This window comes from Brachyistius frenatus, unplaced genomic scaffold (assembly GCF_029030835.1).
Source record: "Brachyistius frenatus isolate BFR_SWC_R1_liver_20210118 unplaced genomic scaffold, ASM2903083v1 Contig_449, whole genome shotgun sequence".
Classification (NCBI taxonomy): domain Eukaryota; kingdom Metazoa; phylum Chordata; class Actinopteri; family Embiotocidae; genus Brachyistius; species Brachyistius frenatus.
Window position 1 is genome coordinate 77,162 of NW_027211048.1, and position 20,339 is coordinate 97,500.

Below are 20,339 nucleotides of genomic sequence, written 5' to 3' on the forward strand. Positions count from 1 at the left end.
CATCCTCTCCATTCTCTCCATCCTCTCAATTCTCTCCACCCTCTCCATCCTCTCCTCCACCCTCTCCTCATCCTCTCCACCCTCTCCTCCATCCTCGCAATTCTCTCCACCCTCTCCTTCATCCTCGCCATCCTCTCCTCCACCCTCTCCTCCATCCTCTCCAACTTCTTCATTCTTTATTTACCTTCTACTCCTCTTCCCCATCCTCTATTTTTACCTCAACTGAGGTTTATTAATGAAGCCTGGTTTCTAGATGGAGAGAGAAGCAGATAAAAACAGAGCCAGTGAGGAAGATAAGAGAGCGATGGAGGAAGAGACAGGGAGGGCGAGAGAGGTAGAAAATAAGTGAGGCCGATAGAGAGAGAGGGGGAGAGGTGGCCGAGGGTTTTTTATAATTGGCTGTCTGTGACTCAGAGAGGTTGAATACAGTATCCCTCTCACACACACACACACACACACACACACACACACACACACACACACACACACACACACACACACACACACACACACACACACTGAGAGAGATCACATTTCCTCCTCTCGCCTCCCGAACTTGACATGAAACCAGCTTGTGAAGCCTCGGGCTCTGAACATTTAAATTATCTCCCATCTCCTCGGCTCTCTGTGGGCTAAAGATCACAGATTCAGCTTCACAGCAGCTCCACTGTCATTTCCTTCTGATTCGCCTAATTAGCATCGCTAACGACTTCGCCGTACAATGTCCCTGTTGTAACCTGTGCATTAACCCAGACAACGGTACTGAGTATGTGGTCCTCCCAGTGATGGAGGGGTGTCATCTATCTGCAGGGTTTCTAACTGTGTATCTCTTTATGTGTATGTGAAACATGGACTGTACAATGAGAAGTGTGACGCTGTAGCAGAGCATCAATACAACTTCTGCATGTCGTGAGGGAGATTTTCTCTTGTGCATTACTTTAACAAAAATTCACAGCTGCTTCTTCATATTCACCAGGTTCTCTCAGATGTAAGTAAAAGTGGCTTCTTTTCAAATGGACTCTGGGCATCAGGAGGAAGCCCCCCCAGGCCTTATTAAACAGGCCACGACCGTCTGTTCAGGGCTGAAAGAACTGAAGTCACTTTTTTGTCTCATAGTCTCTGATTCAGGAGACAAAACTTTTTCTTTTGGATTATGATTGATGATACTGCAGTCCTGATTTAGTCTGTCATAAAACTATTGTGCACCTGGGAAGTACTTGTGAAATAACAGTTGAATAAAAGTAATCGATGAGACAGAGCCAACTTAAACAACCTGAGACTCAGCATGCAGCAGGATTATCGACATCATCAGGACTTTAGTTGTGTCGGGGAGGAGCTGCTGCAGCTCTGAGCTCAGACATGTACAGATACTGTAGCAGGATTATACAAACAAGCGTCCCTGTTTCTACCAAATTTAATTAGTTAAATTAATAAATTCCAACGATTATCTGTCGTTACAACTGAAATGATGCGACTCCAGTGTTTCCTCCAGGATGAAAGTGAAGCTCATATATACATATATATTTCTATATCTATATATTTATATATAGATATAGATATTTTATATATGAACAACCACCCTGCACAGTAAAATCTGAAAATATAAAAGTGAGTATTAGTTTCTTGTTTGACTCGTCTCAGCTGTTTACATCCATCAGCTGTCAATCATTCTCCCAGCTCTTCACCTTTGAGTCTCCAGAATTAACATCACTGAACAGTGAAGAGCCATCGATGCTCTGCTGTTGGTTATATTACATCTTTTGGTTTGAAAAAAATGGGGATTTCCACAATTTGAAAAAAACTACAAAAAATCCTGAATGTGTGAAGTGATTTTTGTTACACGACACTGAAAATAAAAGTTCCTCTAAATTATGTCTCAGTGTATTTTCCAACCTGACGTTTCTGAACATTTTATTGTCGTATAACTAACAGATTATTGTGTTGGGATTCTGGTGACACTGAATAAATCTGAAGTTAGTTAAAAGTTTTAGACACTGCAGTTGTCTCGCGGCTGGTTGCAAACCAGAGTTATTTGTTCAACTCTGAGAACGATTGGTTTTAAAGAAAATTAGGTTGTAGCTGGTTCTCAGGCGGATAAACATAAATAATGATAATAATTAGAAGAATAAAATATTTTTTCTATTGATTCAGAACGTTTAAAATAACGATCTCTGAGCCAAAGTCTTCGAGCGTATCTTTTACGTTACCGTTCGACACATCTGAGGCTGCAGGACTGTTTTCCCTTCAGTCAATGATCACCCTAAAAACATCATTGTTCCTTCTTTATCAGCTCGATAACACAAAATAATATAACGTTAGCTTGAAATAGAAACTCAAAGTTCAGCAGCGGTGTAGCGCCACAGTTAAACACGTCCACAGCAAACACTGGTGGAGCTCCATGAGCCTGGAGACTCATTATTCATTCATCCTGCTGCCTCCAACTGAACAGATGCTAAGACTGATTCACAGGAGACTTCCTGTTACTAAGAGAAGGCCGCTATGTTTGAGGAAATATGCTCCATAATTTGGTGTGGAATTTTTAATTTCCAGGCCATGGCACATTTGCATGGCACTAAAAACACAAACAACCTCAGTTCTTAGAAGTCTCTGCAGGACTAGAAAGAAGATGTGAATGGGTTTTACTTCTGAGAAGAAAACTGTTTCTCTGCTGGTTCAGAAACCATTTATTGTTTCAGTGTGTTTTATTGTGTTTCAGTTTGTTTCAGTGTGTTTTATCATGTTTCAGTGCATTTCAGTGGGTTTTATCGTGTTTTAGTGTGTTCTATCGCATTTTAGTGTGTTTCAGTGTGTTTTATCGTGTTTCAGTTTGTTTCAGTCTGTTTCAGTGTGTTTAATTGTGTTTCAGTGTTTTATCGTGTTCCAGTGTGTTTCAGTTTGTTTTATTGTGTTCCAGTGTTTCAGTGTGTTCCAGTGTTTCAGTGTGTTTCAGTGCATTTCAGTGTGTTTTGTCGTGTTTCAATGGGTTTCAGTGGGTTTTACTGTTTTATTGTGTTTCAGTGTGTTTTATTGTGTTTCAGTTTGTTTCAGTGTGTTTTATCGTGTTTCAGTGCATTTCAGTGGGTTTTATCGTGTTTTATTGTGTTTCAGTGTGTTTTATCGCATTTTAGTGTTTCAGTGTGTTTTATCGTGTTTCAGTTTGTTTCAGTCTGATTCTGTGTTTTATTGTGTTTCACTGTGTTTTACCATGTTTTTCCGTGTTTCAGTTTGTTTCAGTGTGTTTTATCGTGTTTCAGTGTGTTCAATGTGTTTCAGTGGGTTTTATCGTGTTTTATTGTGTTTCAGTGTGTTTCAGTTTGTTTCAGTGTTTCATCGTGTTTCAGCGTGTTTCAGTTTGTTTTATTGTGTTTCAGTGTGTTTAATCATGTTTCAGTGTTTTATCGTGTATCAGTGTGTTTCAGTGTGTTTTATCAAGTTTCAGTGCGCTTCAGTGGGTTTGTGGGTTTTATCGTGTTTTATTGTGTTTCAGGTTTTTTTTGTGTTTCAGTGGGTTTTTATCATGTTTTTTCGTATTTCAGTTTGTTTCAGTGTGTTTTATTGTGTTTCAGTGTGTTTTATCGTGTTTCAGCGTGTTTCAGTTTGTTTGTGTTTTATCGTGTTTCAGCGTGTTTCAGTTTGTTTTATTGTTTTTCAGTGTGTTTAATCATGTTTCAGTGTTTTATCGTGTATCAGTGTGTTTCAGTGTGTTTTCTTATGTTTCAGTGCGCTTCAGTGGGTTTTATCGTGTTTTATTGTGTTTCAGTTTTTTTTCGTGTTTCAGTGGGTTTTTATCATGTTTTTTCGTATTTCCGTTTGTTTCAGTGTGTTTTATCGTGTTTCAGCGTGTTTCAGTTGGTTTCAGTGTGTTTTTATCGTGTTTCAGTGTGTTTCAGTTTGTTTGTGTGTTTTATTGTGTTTCAGTATTTTTTTATCGTGTATCAGTTTGTTTTATTGTGTTTCTTTGTTTAATCATGTTTCAGTGTTTTATTGTGTTTCAGTGTTTTGTGTTCCAGTGTGTTTCAGTGTTTTATTGTGTTTCAATGTGTTTTATTGTGTTTCATTGTTTCAATTTGTTTCAGTGTGTTTCAGTGTGTTTTATCATGTTTCAGTGCGCTTCAGTGCATTTCAGTGGGTTTTATTGTGTTTCAGTTTGTTTCAGTGTTTTTTCGTGTTTCAGTGGGTTTTTATCATGTTTTTCGTGTTTCAGTTTCTTTCAGTGTGTTTTATCGTGTTTCAATGTGTTTTATCGTGTTTCAGTGGGTTTTATCGTGTTTCAGTGTTTTATCATGTTTCAATGTGTTTCAGTGTGTTTTATTGCGTTTCAGTGTGTTTGTGTGTTTTATTGTGTTTCAGTGTGTTTCAGTGTGTTTTATTGTGTTTCATTGTGTTTTATTGTGTTTCATTGTGTTTCAATTTGTTTCACTGTGTTTTATTGTGTTTCAGTGTGTTTTATCTTGTTTCACTGTTTAATTGTTTCAGTATGTTTCATCTTGTTTCAGTGTGTTTTATTGTGTTTCAGTGTGTTTCAATGTGTTTCAGTGGTTTTTATCGTGTTTTATTGTTTCAGTGTGTTTTATTGTGTTTCAGTGTGCTTAATCGTGTTTGTGTTTTATCGTGTTTCAATGTGTTTGATTGTGTTCCAGTGTGTTTCAGTGTTTTATTGTGTTTCAGTGTGTGTTCACTGAACACTGTGTGTGTCCAGTGTGTTTCAGTGTGTTTTACCGTGTTTTATTGTGTTTCAGTGTTTTTTCGTGTTTCAGTGTGTTTTTATCATGTTTTTTCGTATTTCAGTTTGTTTCAGTGTGTTTTATCGTGTTTCAGTGTTTTATCGTGTTTCAGTGTTTTATCGTGTTTCAGCGTGTTTCAGTTTGTTTCAGTGTGTTTTATTGTGTTTCAGTATTTTTTATCGTGTTTCAACGTGTTTCAGTTTGTTTTATTGTGTTTCAGTGTGTTTAATCGTGTTTCAGTGTTTTATCATTTTTCAGTGTGTTTTATTGTGTTTCTGTATGTTTGATCTTGTTTCACTGTTTTATTGTGTTTCAGTGGGTTTCAATGTGTTTCAGTGGGTTTTATCGTGTTTTGTGTTTCATTGTGTTTCAGTGGGTTTTATTGTGTTTCATTGTGTTTCAATTAGTTTCACTGTTTTATTGCGTTTCTGTATGTTTGATCTTGTTTCACTGTGTTTTATTGCGTTTCTGTATGTTTGATCTGGTTTCACTGTTTTATTGTGTTTCAGTGTGTTTTATCTTGTTTCACTGTTTTATTGTTTCAGTATGTTTTATCTTGTTTCACTGTTTTATTGTGTTTCAGTATTTTACCATGTTTTTTCGTGTTTCAGTGTTTTATCGTGTTTCAGCGTGTTTGTTTGTTTTATTGTGTTTCAGTGTTTAATCGTGTTTCAGTGTTTTATTGTGTTTCAGTGTGTTTTATCATGTTTCGGTGCGTTTCAGTGGGTTTCAGTGGGTTTTATCGTGTTTTATTGTATTTCAGTGTTTTTTCGTGTTTCAGTGGGTTTTTATCATGTTTTATCGATTTTCAGTTTGATTTATCGTGTTTCAGTGTGTTTTATCATGTTTCAGTGCGTTTCAGTGTGTTTCGGTGTGTTTTATTGTGTTTTATTGTGTTTCAGTGTGTTTTATCTCGTTTGACTGTGTTTTATTGTTTCAGTATGTTTTATCTTGTTTCAGTGTTTTATTGTGTTTCAGTGTTTTATCATGTTTTATCGTGTTTCAGTGTGATTTATCGTGTTTCAGTGTGTTTTATTATGTTTCAGTGTGTTTTATCGTGTTTCAGTTTGTTTCAGTGTGTTTTATTGTGTTTCAGTCTGTTTCAGTGCGTTTCAGTTTGTTTCAGTGCGTTTTATCGTGTTTCAGTTTGTTTCAGTGTGTTTTATTGTGTTTCATTGTGTTTCAATTTGTTTCACTGTTTTACTGTGTTTCAGTGTGTTTTATCTTGTTTCACTGTGTTTTATTGTTTCAGTATGTTTCATCTTGTTTCACTGTTTTATTGTGTTTCAGTGGGTTTCAATGTGTTTCAGTGGGTTTTATCGTGTTTTGTGTTTCATTGTGTTTCAGTGGGTTTTGTGTTTCATTGTGTTTCAATTTGTTTCACTGTTTTATTGCGTTTCTGTATGTTTGATCTTGTTCCACTGTGTTTTATTGTGTTTCATCTTGTTTCACTGTTTTATTGTTTCAGTATGTTTTATCTTGTTTCACTGTTTTATTGTGTTTCAGTGTTTTACCATGTTTTTTCGTGTTTCAGTGTGATTTATTGTTTCAGTCTTTCAGTGCGTTTCAGTTTGTTTCAGTGCGTTTTATCGCGTTTCAGTTTGTTTGTGTTTTATTGTGTTCCAGTGTGTTTCAGTGTGTTTTAGTGTGTTTCAGCGTGTTTTATTGTGTTTCAGTGTGTTTAATCGTGTTTCAGTGTTTTATCATGTTTCAGTGTGTTTTGTGTTCCAGTGTGTTTGTGTGTTTTATCATGTTTCGGTGCGTTTCAGTGGGTTTTACCGTGTTTTATTGTGTTTCAGTGTTTTTTCGTGTTTCAGTGGGTTTTAATCATGTTTTATCGTGTTTTAGTGAGATTTATCGTGTTTCAGTGTGTTTTATCATGACTAAGTGCGTTTCAGTGTGTTTTAGCACATTTTAGTGTGTTTCAGTGTGTTTTATCGTGTTTCAGTTTGTTTCAGTGTGTTTTATTGTTTCAGTCTGTTTCAGTGCGTTTTATCGTGTTTCAGTGTGTTTCAATTTGTTTCAGTGTGTTTTATTGTGTTTCAGTGTGTTTTATTGTGTTTCAGTATGTTTTATATTGTTTCAGTGTGTTTTATTGTGTTTCCGTGTGTTTCAGTCTCAGTGTGATGACGTTCCTCCACCTCGCTGCTCTGCGTCTGCCTGGAGCTGAAACAGAGCCATCTCTATAATTGATCTCCACGCTGGACTAAACGACACCCAGGACACATCTGTACTGTGTTGCTGCAGCAGGAGTGATGTGACTGCACACACACCAACACACAACAATACACACCAACACACAACGATACACAGCCAGTAGAGAAATAATGTCTTCCTGTCCTGAGGACCAGGTATTAATCGGATCGCAGCCAGCACAGAGTTTCGATTTACACATTTAGAGTTTGACGGCAGCCGTGTTGTCCGTTCGGCCGTCGTTAGCAGCAAAACGCTCATAATTTACAGAGTAAATGGCTCAACGGGAAATAGAAACGGTCTGCTGAGTGTGACCGAGGACAGAGCATAAACGTTGAGGAAGAGGAGTTTGTCAGGGTTTATTCATTGAAATGTGTTTCCATCCCTGACAAGCGTAGTGATGAGCAGACGGAGTTTCGGTCTCACATTCACTCTGGAAGAACACAATAATCTGTGGGAGACCAGCTCTCCTGGACCTGCGTGGGCACTTTGTTTTCCCTGTTTTCTGCCGTGCAACTTACAGGTGAGCGTACGTGGGAGCTGCTGTTGTGTGTTTTTACTGATGGTTGTGAGATGTCTTCATAAAGAGCAATACAACTCTCGGAGACGCACAAGAGCTGAGCAGCACGAAGTCATGAATCCGACTCACTCACTCACTCACTCACTCACTCACTCACTCACTCACTCACTCACACACACACACACACACACACACACACACACACACACACACACACACACACACACACACACACACACACACAGAACAGAACAGAACAGAGAAGAAGGCAGTTAATAGTGAGGTAATGAAGAGTTACGTTATAAACTCATTCTAAGCCTCCATTAAACCAATTTAATACCAAAGCAGAGAAGAAGAGAGAGGAGGTTTGGACTGGAGAAAAGATTTAGAGAAAATGAGGAGAGAAGGAAACAGGAAGGAAGGAGTGGGTTCAGAGGTGAAGGAAAGGAAAAAAGTGGAAGAGGAAGGGATGAAGAAGAGGGAAGACGGATGAAGAGGAGAGAAGATGGATGAAGAGGAGGGAAGACGGGATGAAGAGAAGACAGACTGAGGCCTTAAATTCCTACTTGAATTTCCAAAATAAATCTCAGAGGAATTTCTGCCTCCATAATATGAGAGGAGTCATTTTAAGGGTAAATAAAGTGACAGCAGCCCTTAAATCATATAGTTGATGAAAGGAAGCTGGAAGCACGTTAAACAGGTGCTTTGTGGAGGTTAGAGCATGAAACTGACGGAGCTGCAGAACCAAATGTTGAATTCCTGGATGGATTTAGTCACCAGCAGGTGGCGAATCCATCGATGGGACGATGTGCTGCTACTGAGAGTTTGATGCTTGGTGGATCTCTGCTGAACAGCTCGGTGTGTTTTCATACTGCAGGAACTCTGAGCTAGTTCAATAATGCAGACGAAACAGAATCTGCAGCATTAAATACCTTTAAATAAACAGAGTCTGCAGCATTAAACACGTTCTAATAAACAGAGTCTGCAGCATTAAACACGTTCTAATAAACAGAGTCTGCAGCATTAAACACGTTCTAATAAACAGAGTCTGCAGCATAAAGTAAGGTTTGTCTTTGAGCTACACTGGTTGGAGTTAAACATTAATACCAGGGATGAGTCATGCATTTTAAATATTCTAAAAGTTGTTGAAATATAAAAAACAGAAGAATAGATGAGTCTATCGTTCTTCCTTATTTCCCCTATTGTTACCAGCGCCTGGTTGTAATGTGTTTCTCCTGTCAGAAGGTGGCAGTAATGCACATAAAAGCTGTCTGACAACATAAAGAGAAGAACACCCTGCTCCGGAGCTCTGCAGGTGAAACTGAGTCTCTCTGAGATAAGACGTCACTGTGTGAACAGCAGAAACACGCAAAGAAGACTACAGCCGACAGGAAGTTCTGAGTGGAACTCCTTCAAAATAAAAGACGAGGTGCAGTGAAACTCTGCAGGTAGAGCTAACAGATCATCAGTTTGTCACAGCTGAGCACCAACATCATACCGAAGTACCCAGCAGATGATCATCCACTGATCAATAATCAATAACCAGATGAAGTCAGTTTGGTGTTGGATGTGCAGCACAAACAACGACCTCATCTCAAAGATCAAATATTCTCTTCTTGTACCATCTGAGGGTTTTAGAAGTTGGATGGTGTTTGTTCATTGATGGTGAGTCTCTCCTTCTCGCTATGTGTTCGTTCAGGGTGTAAATAATCAAACACTTCTGATAAATTTTAAATATTATTTTTACTTGAAACACCATCTCTAATTAATACATCTCTGTTAATAATACAATGATTAAAGCAGGTCCAACATCTTCTTACATATTGATTAAAAAAATATAAAAACCATATAGTCTCCACCTCGCATGCTTTACTGCCTGAACACTCCCTGTTCTTGTTCTGGTTCACGCAGGGTTAAAAATATAACAAAGACTCAGGGAGATATAGCTGAGCAGACCAAAATTTCACTCCCAGTTGTACGCACGCGCGCGCGCGCGCACGCACGCTCACACACACACACACACACACACACACACACACACACACACACACACACACACACACACACACACACACACACACACACACACACAGAGTCGCAGACTGGAAACAGCTTGGAATAGACCTAGTATTAATCTGCAGGCGGAACCAATGGAGGAGCTCCTGGGAGGCTATTAGCTTCAGGACTATTCAGTGCTCCATTTGGATTAGGCTGCAGTGGGACAGGGATTAAACAAACTCTCCTGCCACATTACAATAGATCCAGAAACCCAGGCTGTACCACTGGGTCACCTTTGTTACTGCTGCCTTTTGAAGATGGCACAAAGACACTCAGATACAACACATATTTACGTTTTCTGCTGCTTTAAATGTCCGTTAACTTCTTTGCATTCACACCTGTTTCAGTCTTGAATTGAACTGTATTGCTTCTAGTCTTAGTTTAACACTGATGGGGAATTCTCCAAAGGAATAATCAAGGAAATATCAGGATGCTAAAAGGCTCTTTAGATGGGGAGGTGTGGGTTGGGGGGTGGAGGATGGATGGTGGACCGGGAGATAGACAGGTGGATCGGTGCAGCTGCAGCGGTACAACAGACACTGCAGCGGACCGTGTTGGTGAAGAGGAGCTGAAGCTTCCAGTTTACCGATGGATCTATGTTCCGTCTCTCACCGATGGGCAGCAGCTGTCTGGATCGTCACCGGAAGAACGAGGTCGCGGCTACAAGCAGCCAAAATTTGTTTCCTCTGCAGGGTGGCCGGGCTCAGCCTTAGAGATCGGGGAAGGAGCTCGGACATCAGGAGGGAACTTGGAGTTGAGGCGCTACTCCTTCGCGTCGAAAGGAGTCCTCATGTTGAGGCTTGGGTATCTGATCAGGATCCTCCTCGGCGCCTCCCACTTGAGGTTTTCTGGGACCTCAGGAAAGACCCAGATTATATCTCCCAGCTGGTATGGGAACGCTTCGGGATCCTCCAGGATGAGCTGGAAGATGTTGCATGGAAGGGAAGTCTGGGTCAGCTTGCTGGGCCTGCTGCCACCGCGACCCGACCCTGGATAAGCGGAAGATGATGGATGGATGGATGGATGGATGGATGGATGGATGGATGGATGGATGGATGGATGGATGGATGGATGATGGATGGATGGATGGATGATGGATGGATGGATGGATGGATGGATGGATGGATGGATGGATGGATGGATGGATGGATGGATGGATGGATGGATGGATGGATGGATGGATGGATGGATGGATGGATGGATGGATGGATGGAACCAAAGACCCAGTTAAGGGTCGTTAAGGTGCACACTGATGTCAGCACATATATCTTTATTTTCACTGATCCGACACAATGAGTAGAGTTTGTAAATCCTTGAACTCCTGTTCATCCACCAGATAAACGAAATGTTTAAAAACCATGAAAATAATGAATATTTCTGCAACGATGTTTGGACCAGTTGGTAAACTGAGTCAGATGATTCCTCTACAGCAGAGTGATACTGTGACTCGCTGTCAGTTTTCTGTGTTGTGAAAATTGAACCGTCCACTGTTCATGCTCACATCTTTGGTATGATCTCATGAGTCTATAATAGGAGGTCTCGAGAAGCTGCTTCTGAAGCTCGTCCAGCATGTCTGGATCAAACAGCGAAGGGTTCTGTCCAAACAACATCTCACCGACTCTATCGGCTCCTCTGAGGATTCAGAAAGAAAAGACTCAGGGAACAACGAAGTGTTTTCAATAATTCATAGACACGAGAATGTTTCTAAACATGTGCATTGTGTAATTTATAGCATCGGCAGACAACCGCTTCTCTCTGATCTCCGTCTCCGTTGAACCGCTGACTGCGTCTCTTTATCGCCACGGTGAACTTGATTAGAGGGAATTAGTGATGTCACCATCAGAGCCTCTATCACTGGGGGGCAGATCGATGCGCTGTTAGTGACTGACCGCGCTGCCTGTTAGCTCCTCTGCACTGCCACTGCTGTGTGGTCTGAAAAGTCAAAGGTCACGGCCGGGGATTACTTGTCACATAAAGATAATAATGTATTAGGAGCTGCTGAGGCATTAATCATCCAGTGGTTTAGCACAGTGAAAGGTTGTATTGATGTTATTAATACGACAACACAATGATGCTGATTGATGTAACGATGAGTCGGTCTGATGCTGCAGTTCATCACCAGGAACCCACAACAGTCGGAGCTCCACCTGCACCAACCGACACTCATGAAGGACTAGATTGAGCTCCACCTGCACCAACCGACACTCATGAAGGACTGGTGAGATGAGAAGCAGTCTGCTTCTCTACTTAACTACCAGAGAGAGAGAGACAGAGACAGAGACAGAGAGAGAGAGAGTGTGAGAGAGAGAGAGAGAGAGAGAGAGAAAGTGTGAGAGACAGAGAGAGAGAGAGAGAGTGTGAGAGAGAGAGGATAAGATCCAGAAAGAACCATTTCACACCATCTGATGAGGCTGTCATGTTGGGAGATCAGCTGATCCATCACCAGTATCATCATCCAGACCAGAGACCGGTATCATCATCCAGACCAGAGACCGGTATCATCCTCTACAAACGGATCACTAACTCCGAGCTTCTCATGAGTCAACGATCAAACGTGAGGTTCAGAGGTCAAAGGTCACAGCGATGTATCATCACACTGCATTAGATGTGTTTAAAACATATTTTAATCTCTCTGGATGACTTTAATATTAAAGAGTTGTGCAGTTGCACATAAATAATTAATATTCAGTCAACTAGCAGGAACCAACAGCATGTTTGATTAGCTGGTTGTGTTTAATGGAAGCTTGTTCTCCACTGAGAGTATTAAAGTTAAATCAAATCAACACTAATCTGATGTGATTTCATCTCAGTGAAACAGCGACTTCAACCCGCGACTGTTTTTTTCCGTTTTGTAATCCAGACCGACTTCAGTAATCGTGTTAATCACCATGTCGGAACCAAATGGGATTAAATGATGCTGCAGTTCAGTCTGGATGGGATTAGTGGTCCGGAAAAACATCACCAACGTAACTCATCAGTTATTCTAATAGGAAATCTCATTTATGTGTTATCATTAATAAATGTCCCTTCAGGGGTGTATTATTATCTTTATTACTATTATCATTATTATAATTATAAATATTATCATTATTATTGTCATTATAAATATGATCATTATTATCATTATTAATAATATTAATATTACCATTATTATCATTAATAATATTATTCGTATAATTTGTATTAATATTATTAGTATAATTATTATTGTTAATGTTATCATTACCATTATATTATTATTATCATTACTAGTATTAATAATTATATCATCATTATTTATATAAGCATCATTATTATTAATATTATTGTTATCATTGTCATTTATAAATTCCATTTAGCTCAGTTAAGTCACGTATAAAATACAGTTCTGAAGTGTAATTATTGCAGTTGATTTGATTGGTAATTGATTATTTGAATGTGTATTTAAATTAATTTTGGATGGACATAATTTGTATGCAACCAATCAGCTGACCTCGCTTGGTAAAAAGGTTTTTAGATAGTAAGTTTCTGTTTCCCTGGTTACTAAAAACCTCCCCTCCATTAAAAAATGTTTTCTTCTTGTTCCTCCAGTTGGATGTTTGAGCTTCACTTCACACGATGATGTGAGCGCACTTTAAAACCTAGACGGCTGTTTTCACTTTCATCTGCTCAAAGTAGAAAGTTTCTCTGTGCATAATGAAAGTCTGGTTTCGGGCCATTTCTTGAACCAATCCTGGCAGAATATCCAACCTAAACAAGTATAATACTGAGAGTGGACTTTCTGTGTCCAAATGAAACTTTAGAAACAATAATATATTTTTATATTCATGGATATTTTAATTATTGAGAAGGAATAGATGTTAATTTAATGATTTTCACAAGATAATTTAAACCACATCAGACACAAATGTTATTATTCAAAGTAGATTATTTTCTGTACATCCTTAACCCATGTCTGGAGGGGATTGTGTTATTTTTCTATGATGTACCTTTAACACTGTCTTTCAGAAGGACTGACTGCTCATGATGAAACTAGACAAAGATCATCAGTGAGGTGGGACTGCTATAAAACACTGTACAAGGAAAAACTCAGTATCCAAATAGTGAGATTTAATAGTTAGAAATTAAATATCTTATTTTTACCCGACTCTAATATAATATGTATAATATATTATATAATATAATGAAATATAATACAATAAAAAAAACTCTGACTTGATAAAGCCTGTAGGGCCGCCGTCAGGCTCCATGGTTGGTGCCATCCAGGGAGGTCAAAGTTCAAGTTGAACGAGACTTTTGTCTGTTTTCAGGAGGATTTCTGATTTAGATCTCTGCAAAATGAAAACAGAAATATTTTAAATTCTGTCCATCCTGTCTGTTCTCTCAGTCTTGAAGTCTTTTCTCTTTGTTTTCAAGGTCCCATTTACTGGTTTCTGCAACCTTTGACCCCTGAACTTTTGTCTTTCAGTTACTCATTTCTGGAACTGCAGTTAAAAACTAAAAGTTTAAAAAGTGTCTGAAGCCCAGCGAGGCCGGCTGCGGTGGTTTCCACCTCCTGTGTGGGTGTTAACTCGTGTTTGACAAAGTCTTCACACCCCAGAGCCACTTAAAAGCCAGTGGTCAGTGTGTACTATAATGTGATGATGATGATGACGATGATGATAATGTGGAGGAGGAGGAGAACGATATCTTCATCAGTCCGTGATGTTGAATCGTTTTCCTGGAGAATCAGATGACACTAATTTATTCTAACTTTCTTTTCAACAAAGTGTGCTGGTCGGATCAGTTTGGATGTGAGAGCTGATTTCAGGCCTTTAAAATGCAGTTTCACCACCAAACAACACAACGGATGCAGCGGTGCGAAACTCAACACGATAGCTGCGTGTTTGAAGAGTCTCGGCTGACGCATTCTTTACGTTTCACCATCCACGCCTGAAAACCACGGAGCTTAAGCACTCTTTAATCTGCCTCCTCCTCTCACCTCACCTGCACAACTGAAAGTGGATTTAAGAGGTGAAATCAATGAGACATCAGAGCTTCTGTGTGTTTCAAGGAGCAGTTCTGCCTCCTGTTTCAAACACTCTGCTTCCTCACAATCTAATTCCTGTAATTCTCTGCATTCATCGGCAAGTAAAATCCACAGAAGAAGAGTCGGAGAACGGCTGCTGAGAAGATGTAAAGGAGGAGAGGATGTAAACTCACTGAGTCAGAATAGAAGAGACAGAAATGTAATCAGGCATCGCAGCAGATTGAGTCGTAGCATCGTGTGATTGTTTGGACATGCAGAGCAGGACGTTAGACGAGCTGCCGTAAAGCCGCTTAGCGTCACTGTCACTCTGCCTGTTGTCGAGCACCGCGGTGCTTCTGAGCTCAGGTTCCACATCAGCAGATTACCCACAATACACCGAGGGGATTTCCTCGCCTCGCACAGCTCTCTGCCACGCCGTGTGCAGTTTGTAAGATTCAGTGTAAACAAACGTAACCGGAGTCATCATGTGTCCTCTGAACATCATGTGTCCTCTGACAGAAACGTAACCAGAGTTCATGTGATGTTCGTCTAAAACTCTCCTGACAGAAGTTATTACTCTCAGACATCTACTTTCATTTCATCGGCATCAGCACACATTTCAACAACTCTCATATTGTTGTTTTCACAATAAAGTAGTCCGGTTTTATTTGGACACCTGAAACAATCAATAAACTGTCTCAGTGATCTGAAATGATGGAGAAATATTTATTAACAACTGATTAGTATCACGTACAGATTCCTCTCAATAGATGGATGGATGGATGATGGATGGATGGATGGATGGTGGATGGATGGATGGATAATGGATGGATGATGGATGGATGGATGGATGGATGGATGGATGGATGGATGGATGGATGGATGGATGGATGGATGGATGGATGGATGGATGGATGGATGGATGGATGGATGGATGAGGAGGGTTAGGGTGAGAAGGGTGAGGGTGAGGATGAGGATAAGGAGGGTGAGGATGAAGAGGGTGAGGGTGACGATGAGGAGGGTGAGGATGAGGAGGGTGAGGGTGATTAATGTTTAGCTGCATGTTGTGATTCATGAATGAAAAATGACAAAGTGGCTGACTGAGTGTGAAAGGACACACACACACACACACACACACACACACACACACACACACACACACACACACACACACACACACACACACACACACACACACACACACACACACACACACTCCATCGCTGTCCTATAGGAGATAAATGAGCACTATCAGCCCCCTACCTCCCTGCTAACAGATTAACGTGTGAGCGTATCCCTGGTTACCCTCTCCTACACTCCCTTCTCACTGTTCTCTCACACACACACACACACACACACACACACACACACACACACACACACACACACACACACACACACACACACACACACACACACACACACACTTCACAGTTGCCTTATGTTGGCTCGACAGTGAGTTTCCTCCTCCAGTATCACAGCAGATGATGCAGACGATCGACACAATGAGCACTTATGCGCATTAGCACACACATATGGTCATGTAGAAACAGTCACTTGTGCGCGCACACACACACACACACACACACACACACACACACACACACACACACACACACACACACACACACACTCTCAAACAAATAAATAAAGACTTTTTGAACTGATACCCGAGTCTGTGTGCCTGCATTTGGGTCCTGATACACATCCACCTCTTAACACCACCTCCACCACCACCTCCACCTCCAACTCCACCACCACCAGCAACACCACCACCTCCACCACCTCCACCACCACCATCAGCACCAACCATCCCGACGAGGACTGAGTCACATAACTGCCAGAACAAACAGACCTTCCTCCTGCTATGAGTATCGTACTGTGCAACAGGAGCAGTCTGACAACTTATTGATCCACCAGACATCAAAACATTTCCATCTGATGTGAAAAACTAAATATCATCAGCACAAACATTTCTCTCAGTAAAGGCATAAACTAGATGTTTTACAAGCAGGTACAGAACGTGAGATGTTTCAATACAAAGTAGAGTAAACCAGCAGTTTTATAATTGAGACACCACAGGGAAAATAAAAGGCTGAAAGATTTGAAAACTACATGGAAACACTCTGATGTAACTGAGTGAAAACCTGCTTGATGCTGACACTTGTACACCGTACGGAAAAATGTTGAAAACAATGTAGACAACAACAAAAAGATAAGACGCGGGAGAAACGAGCTGCAGCAGCGATCAGGTGTGTTTGTGTGTCCTCCGTGACCTCAGCCTGACTACACTGGACCTCTGAACGCTTCCCACAAGTGCCGGCAAGTTTTTATCTCCTGAAATATAGAAGTAGGTGGCTGCTGTCAAAGCGGCGAGCTCCTTATCTTCCCACTGAGCGTCTTTCCAACAGACGAGGACAGCACTCCGCTAAGAGGATTTCTATTTTGGTTTAATTTAATTTCTTAGCGGACAGAGAGATTGTAATTTGGTAGTGTGTCTATGAAAACGTGTTTGGTACCATAATCTAAATTTGTTTCGGTGCAGATAGAGGATTAATTACGAGCTCTGGGAGCTGCTGCTGTGTTACTCTTTGACTGTGTTCACATACCTGTAGCACTGAGAGCCATGTGTGTGTTTGATGGGTGTGTTGGTGCCTCCAGTTTGGTTGGTGTGTGTCCTGATAAGCTTTGGTTTCTATCAGATTCATACCTCACGGTGGAGTGTGTGTATATTATAATAGATATAGTGTATTGTGTATCAGTGTGTATATTATAATAGATATAGTGTATTGTGTATCAGTGTGTATATTATAATAGATATAGTGTATTGTGTATCAGTGTGTGTATATTATAATATATATAGTGATCAGTGTGTATATTATAATAAATATAGTGGATTGTGTATCAGTGTGTGTATATTATAATAGATATAGTGTATTGTGTATATTATAATAAATATAGTGGATTGTGTATCTGTGTATATTATAATAGATATAGTGTATCAGTGTGTATATTATAATATAGTGTATCACTGTGTATATTACAATATATATAGTGTATTGTGTATCAGTGTGTGTATATTATAATATATATTGTGTATTGTGTATTAGTGTGTGTATATTACAATAGATATAGTGTATCAGTGTGTATATTATAATATAGTGTATCACTGTGTATATTATAATATATATAGTGGATTGTGTATCAGTGTGTATATTATAATAAATATAGTGGATTGTGTTTCAGTGTGTATATTATAATAGATATAGTGTATTGTGTATCAGTGTGTATATTATAATAGATATAGTGTATTGTGTATCAGTGTGTGTATATTATAATAGATATAGTGCATCAGTGTGTATATTATAATAGATATAGTGTATTGTGTATCAGTGTGTGTAAACTATAATAGATATAGTGTATCAGTGTGTGTATATTATAATAGATATAGTGGATTGTGTATTAGTGTGTGTATATTATAATAGATATAGTGGATTGTGTATCAGTGTGTGTAAATTATAATACATATAGTGTATCAGTGTGTAAATTACAATAGCTATTGTGTATCAGTGTGTGGATATTATAATATATATAGTGTATTGTGTATCAGTGTGTATATTATAATAGATATAGTGTATTGTGTATCAGCGTGTATATTATAATAGATATAGTGATCAGTGTGTGTATATTATAATATATATTGTGTATTGTGTATCAGTGTGTGTATATTATAATATATATATCGTGGATTGTGTATCAGTGTGTGTATATTATAATATATATAGTGTATTGTGTATCAGTGTGTGTATATTATAATATATAGTGTATTTGTATCAGTGTGTGTATATTATAATAGATATAGTGTATTGTGTATCAGTGTGTGTATATTATAATACATATAGTGTATTGTGTATCAGTGTGTGTATATTATAATAGATATAGTGTATTGTGTATCAGTGTGTGTATTATAATAGATATAGTGTATTGTGTATCAGTGTGTGTATATTAATATATATATATAGTGTATTGTGTATCAGTGTGTGTATATTATAATAGATATAGTGTATTGTGTATCAGTGTGTATATTATAATAGATATAGTGTATTGTGTATCAGTGTGTGTATATTATAATATATATATATAGTGTATTGTGTATCAGTGTGTGTATATTATAATAGATATAGTGGATTGTGTATCAGTGTGTGTATATTATAATATATATATATAGTGTATTGTGTATCAGTGTGTGTATATTATAATAGATATAGTGGATTGTGTATCGGAGGTCCGGCTGAACGCTGCTCTGTTTCTCAGGTAGTTCAGATGAAGTTCACTCCACAGGATTTGTATTTTCTAAAGCTCATCTGTCACCTGTACACACGTGCAGTGTTGTATGAGGTTTGTGCATGTGTTTTCTCTGTGTGCAGTATTTCCCGTGTTTCTTTGTACCTGTAGTGTCGTGTGTCTCTCAGGGCTCGGTTGCTGGGGATGCGCTCACTCTCTCTCTGGTTGAAGGCGTACAGCGTGTACGGGTCGTCACCGGGCTTCCAGCGCCGAGCAGTCAGGTAACTCCGCTCATTAAAACCCTCCAACATGTCCTCCCACTCTGCATCTGAAATCTGTAAATCAGTCCGACAGTCAGGGACAAAACTAATGATATGAGATTTTTCTAAACAGTATTTTATGTAGAACCAAAAAAGTGGTGATGCTGTTTAAAGTTTAAACAGAAAAAAAAAAAACTGAATGTGATGACTTGTAAATCATGTAAATTCATAATTAAAAATAGAGGAAAGACAACACATTAAATATTGAAACTGAAAAATTTGATTGTTTTATTAAAAATGTACACACCTTTTGACTTTAATGGAAAACACATCTCAAAAAAGTTGGAACAAGGTACAGAAAAGACTAAAAGTTGTGTAACGCAAAAAAATAAAAACTACCTGGTGGAACATAAGAAAGACTAATTCGGCGGCCACAGGTCAGTTACATGAGCTGAATTATGATCTGATGACTTATTTCATCAAAACAATGTCCAACCACATTCTGCACGTATTCCAACAGCATGGCTCTGTAGTAGAAGAGTCCGCTGATAAACTGGCCTCCTGCAGTCCAGACCTGTCAATCATTGAAAACATCTGGAGCATCAGGACATGAACAATACAACAAAGGAGACCCTGAACTGTTGAGCAGCTGAAATCCTCTATCAGGCAAGAGTGGGACCACATTTCACTGTCAAAACTCCAGAAACTGGTCTTGTCAAGAATATTCAGAGCTTTTCGAGGTGGTTTTATTAAAGAAGATTTATTTTTTTGGAGTCATTTAGTCAGCAGTCAGTTGTACAACAGAATGATTGGGTGCATTATTTACATTTTTTTTTATTAAATTGTAGTTTCGTATTCCAGCTTGTTCTCATTCGCAGGTCGTCAAAAACTGACATTTTGTCAGAGCCGCTGGCGAATAAGCACGAGCTCTCCTGTCTCTAACACACCGCGACGAAGTCAGGAAAGGTCATGTGACGTAGTACAAAGAGGGGAAAGTCTGTGTGGGGAGCAGGTTGGAGGTGGTTGGATGGAATAAACCCAAAACTTTCACTAAGGAGTGTTTGACAAAGCAAAAATCAATGTGGAACTTAAACCATCATCTTTTCCTCACATAACCATGTCGGTTTTAGCACATGGCATCTTGTACTGTACGTCCGTAAGAGACATCAATGGCTCTGATTAGACGTCAGTATTAAATACAGAATGAAACATATTAAATACGGTGAGAATGAGAAGGTGGTGATTACTCTGTAAAGCAGAATTAACTGATGCTCATCATACTGATGTCATTTGTGATCCCATTTCTTAGAGCA

The 20,339-nt window shown here is 39.1% G+C and overlaps 1 protein-coding gene across 1 annotated transcript in view; it reads right to left on the reverse strand.

Moving 5' to 3' along the window:
• Window positions 1-20,339, reverse strand: part of LOC138637262 (polypeptide N-acetylgalactosaminyltransferase 14-like) — a gene marked incomplete at its 3' end in the record, with an annotated part of 121,588 nt that overhangs the window by 76,661 nt on the left and 24,588 nt on the right. The window contains exon 2 of the mRNA XM_069725799.1: window positions 18,932-19,101. Coding sequence (XP_069581900.1) covers window positions 18,932-19,101 — 170 coding nt within the window. The remainder of the gene's footprint in view (window positions 1-18,931; window positions 19,102-20,339) is intronic.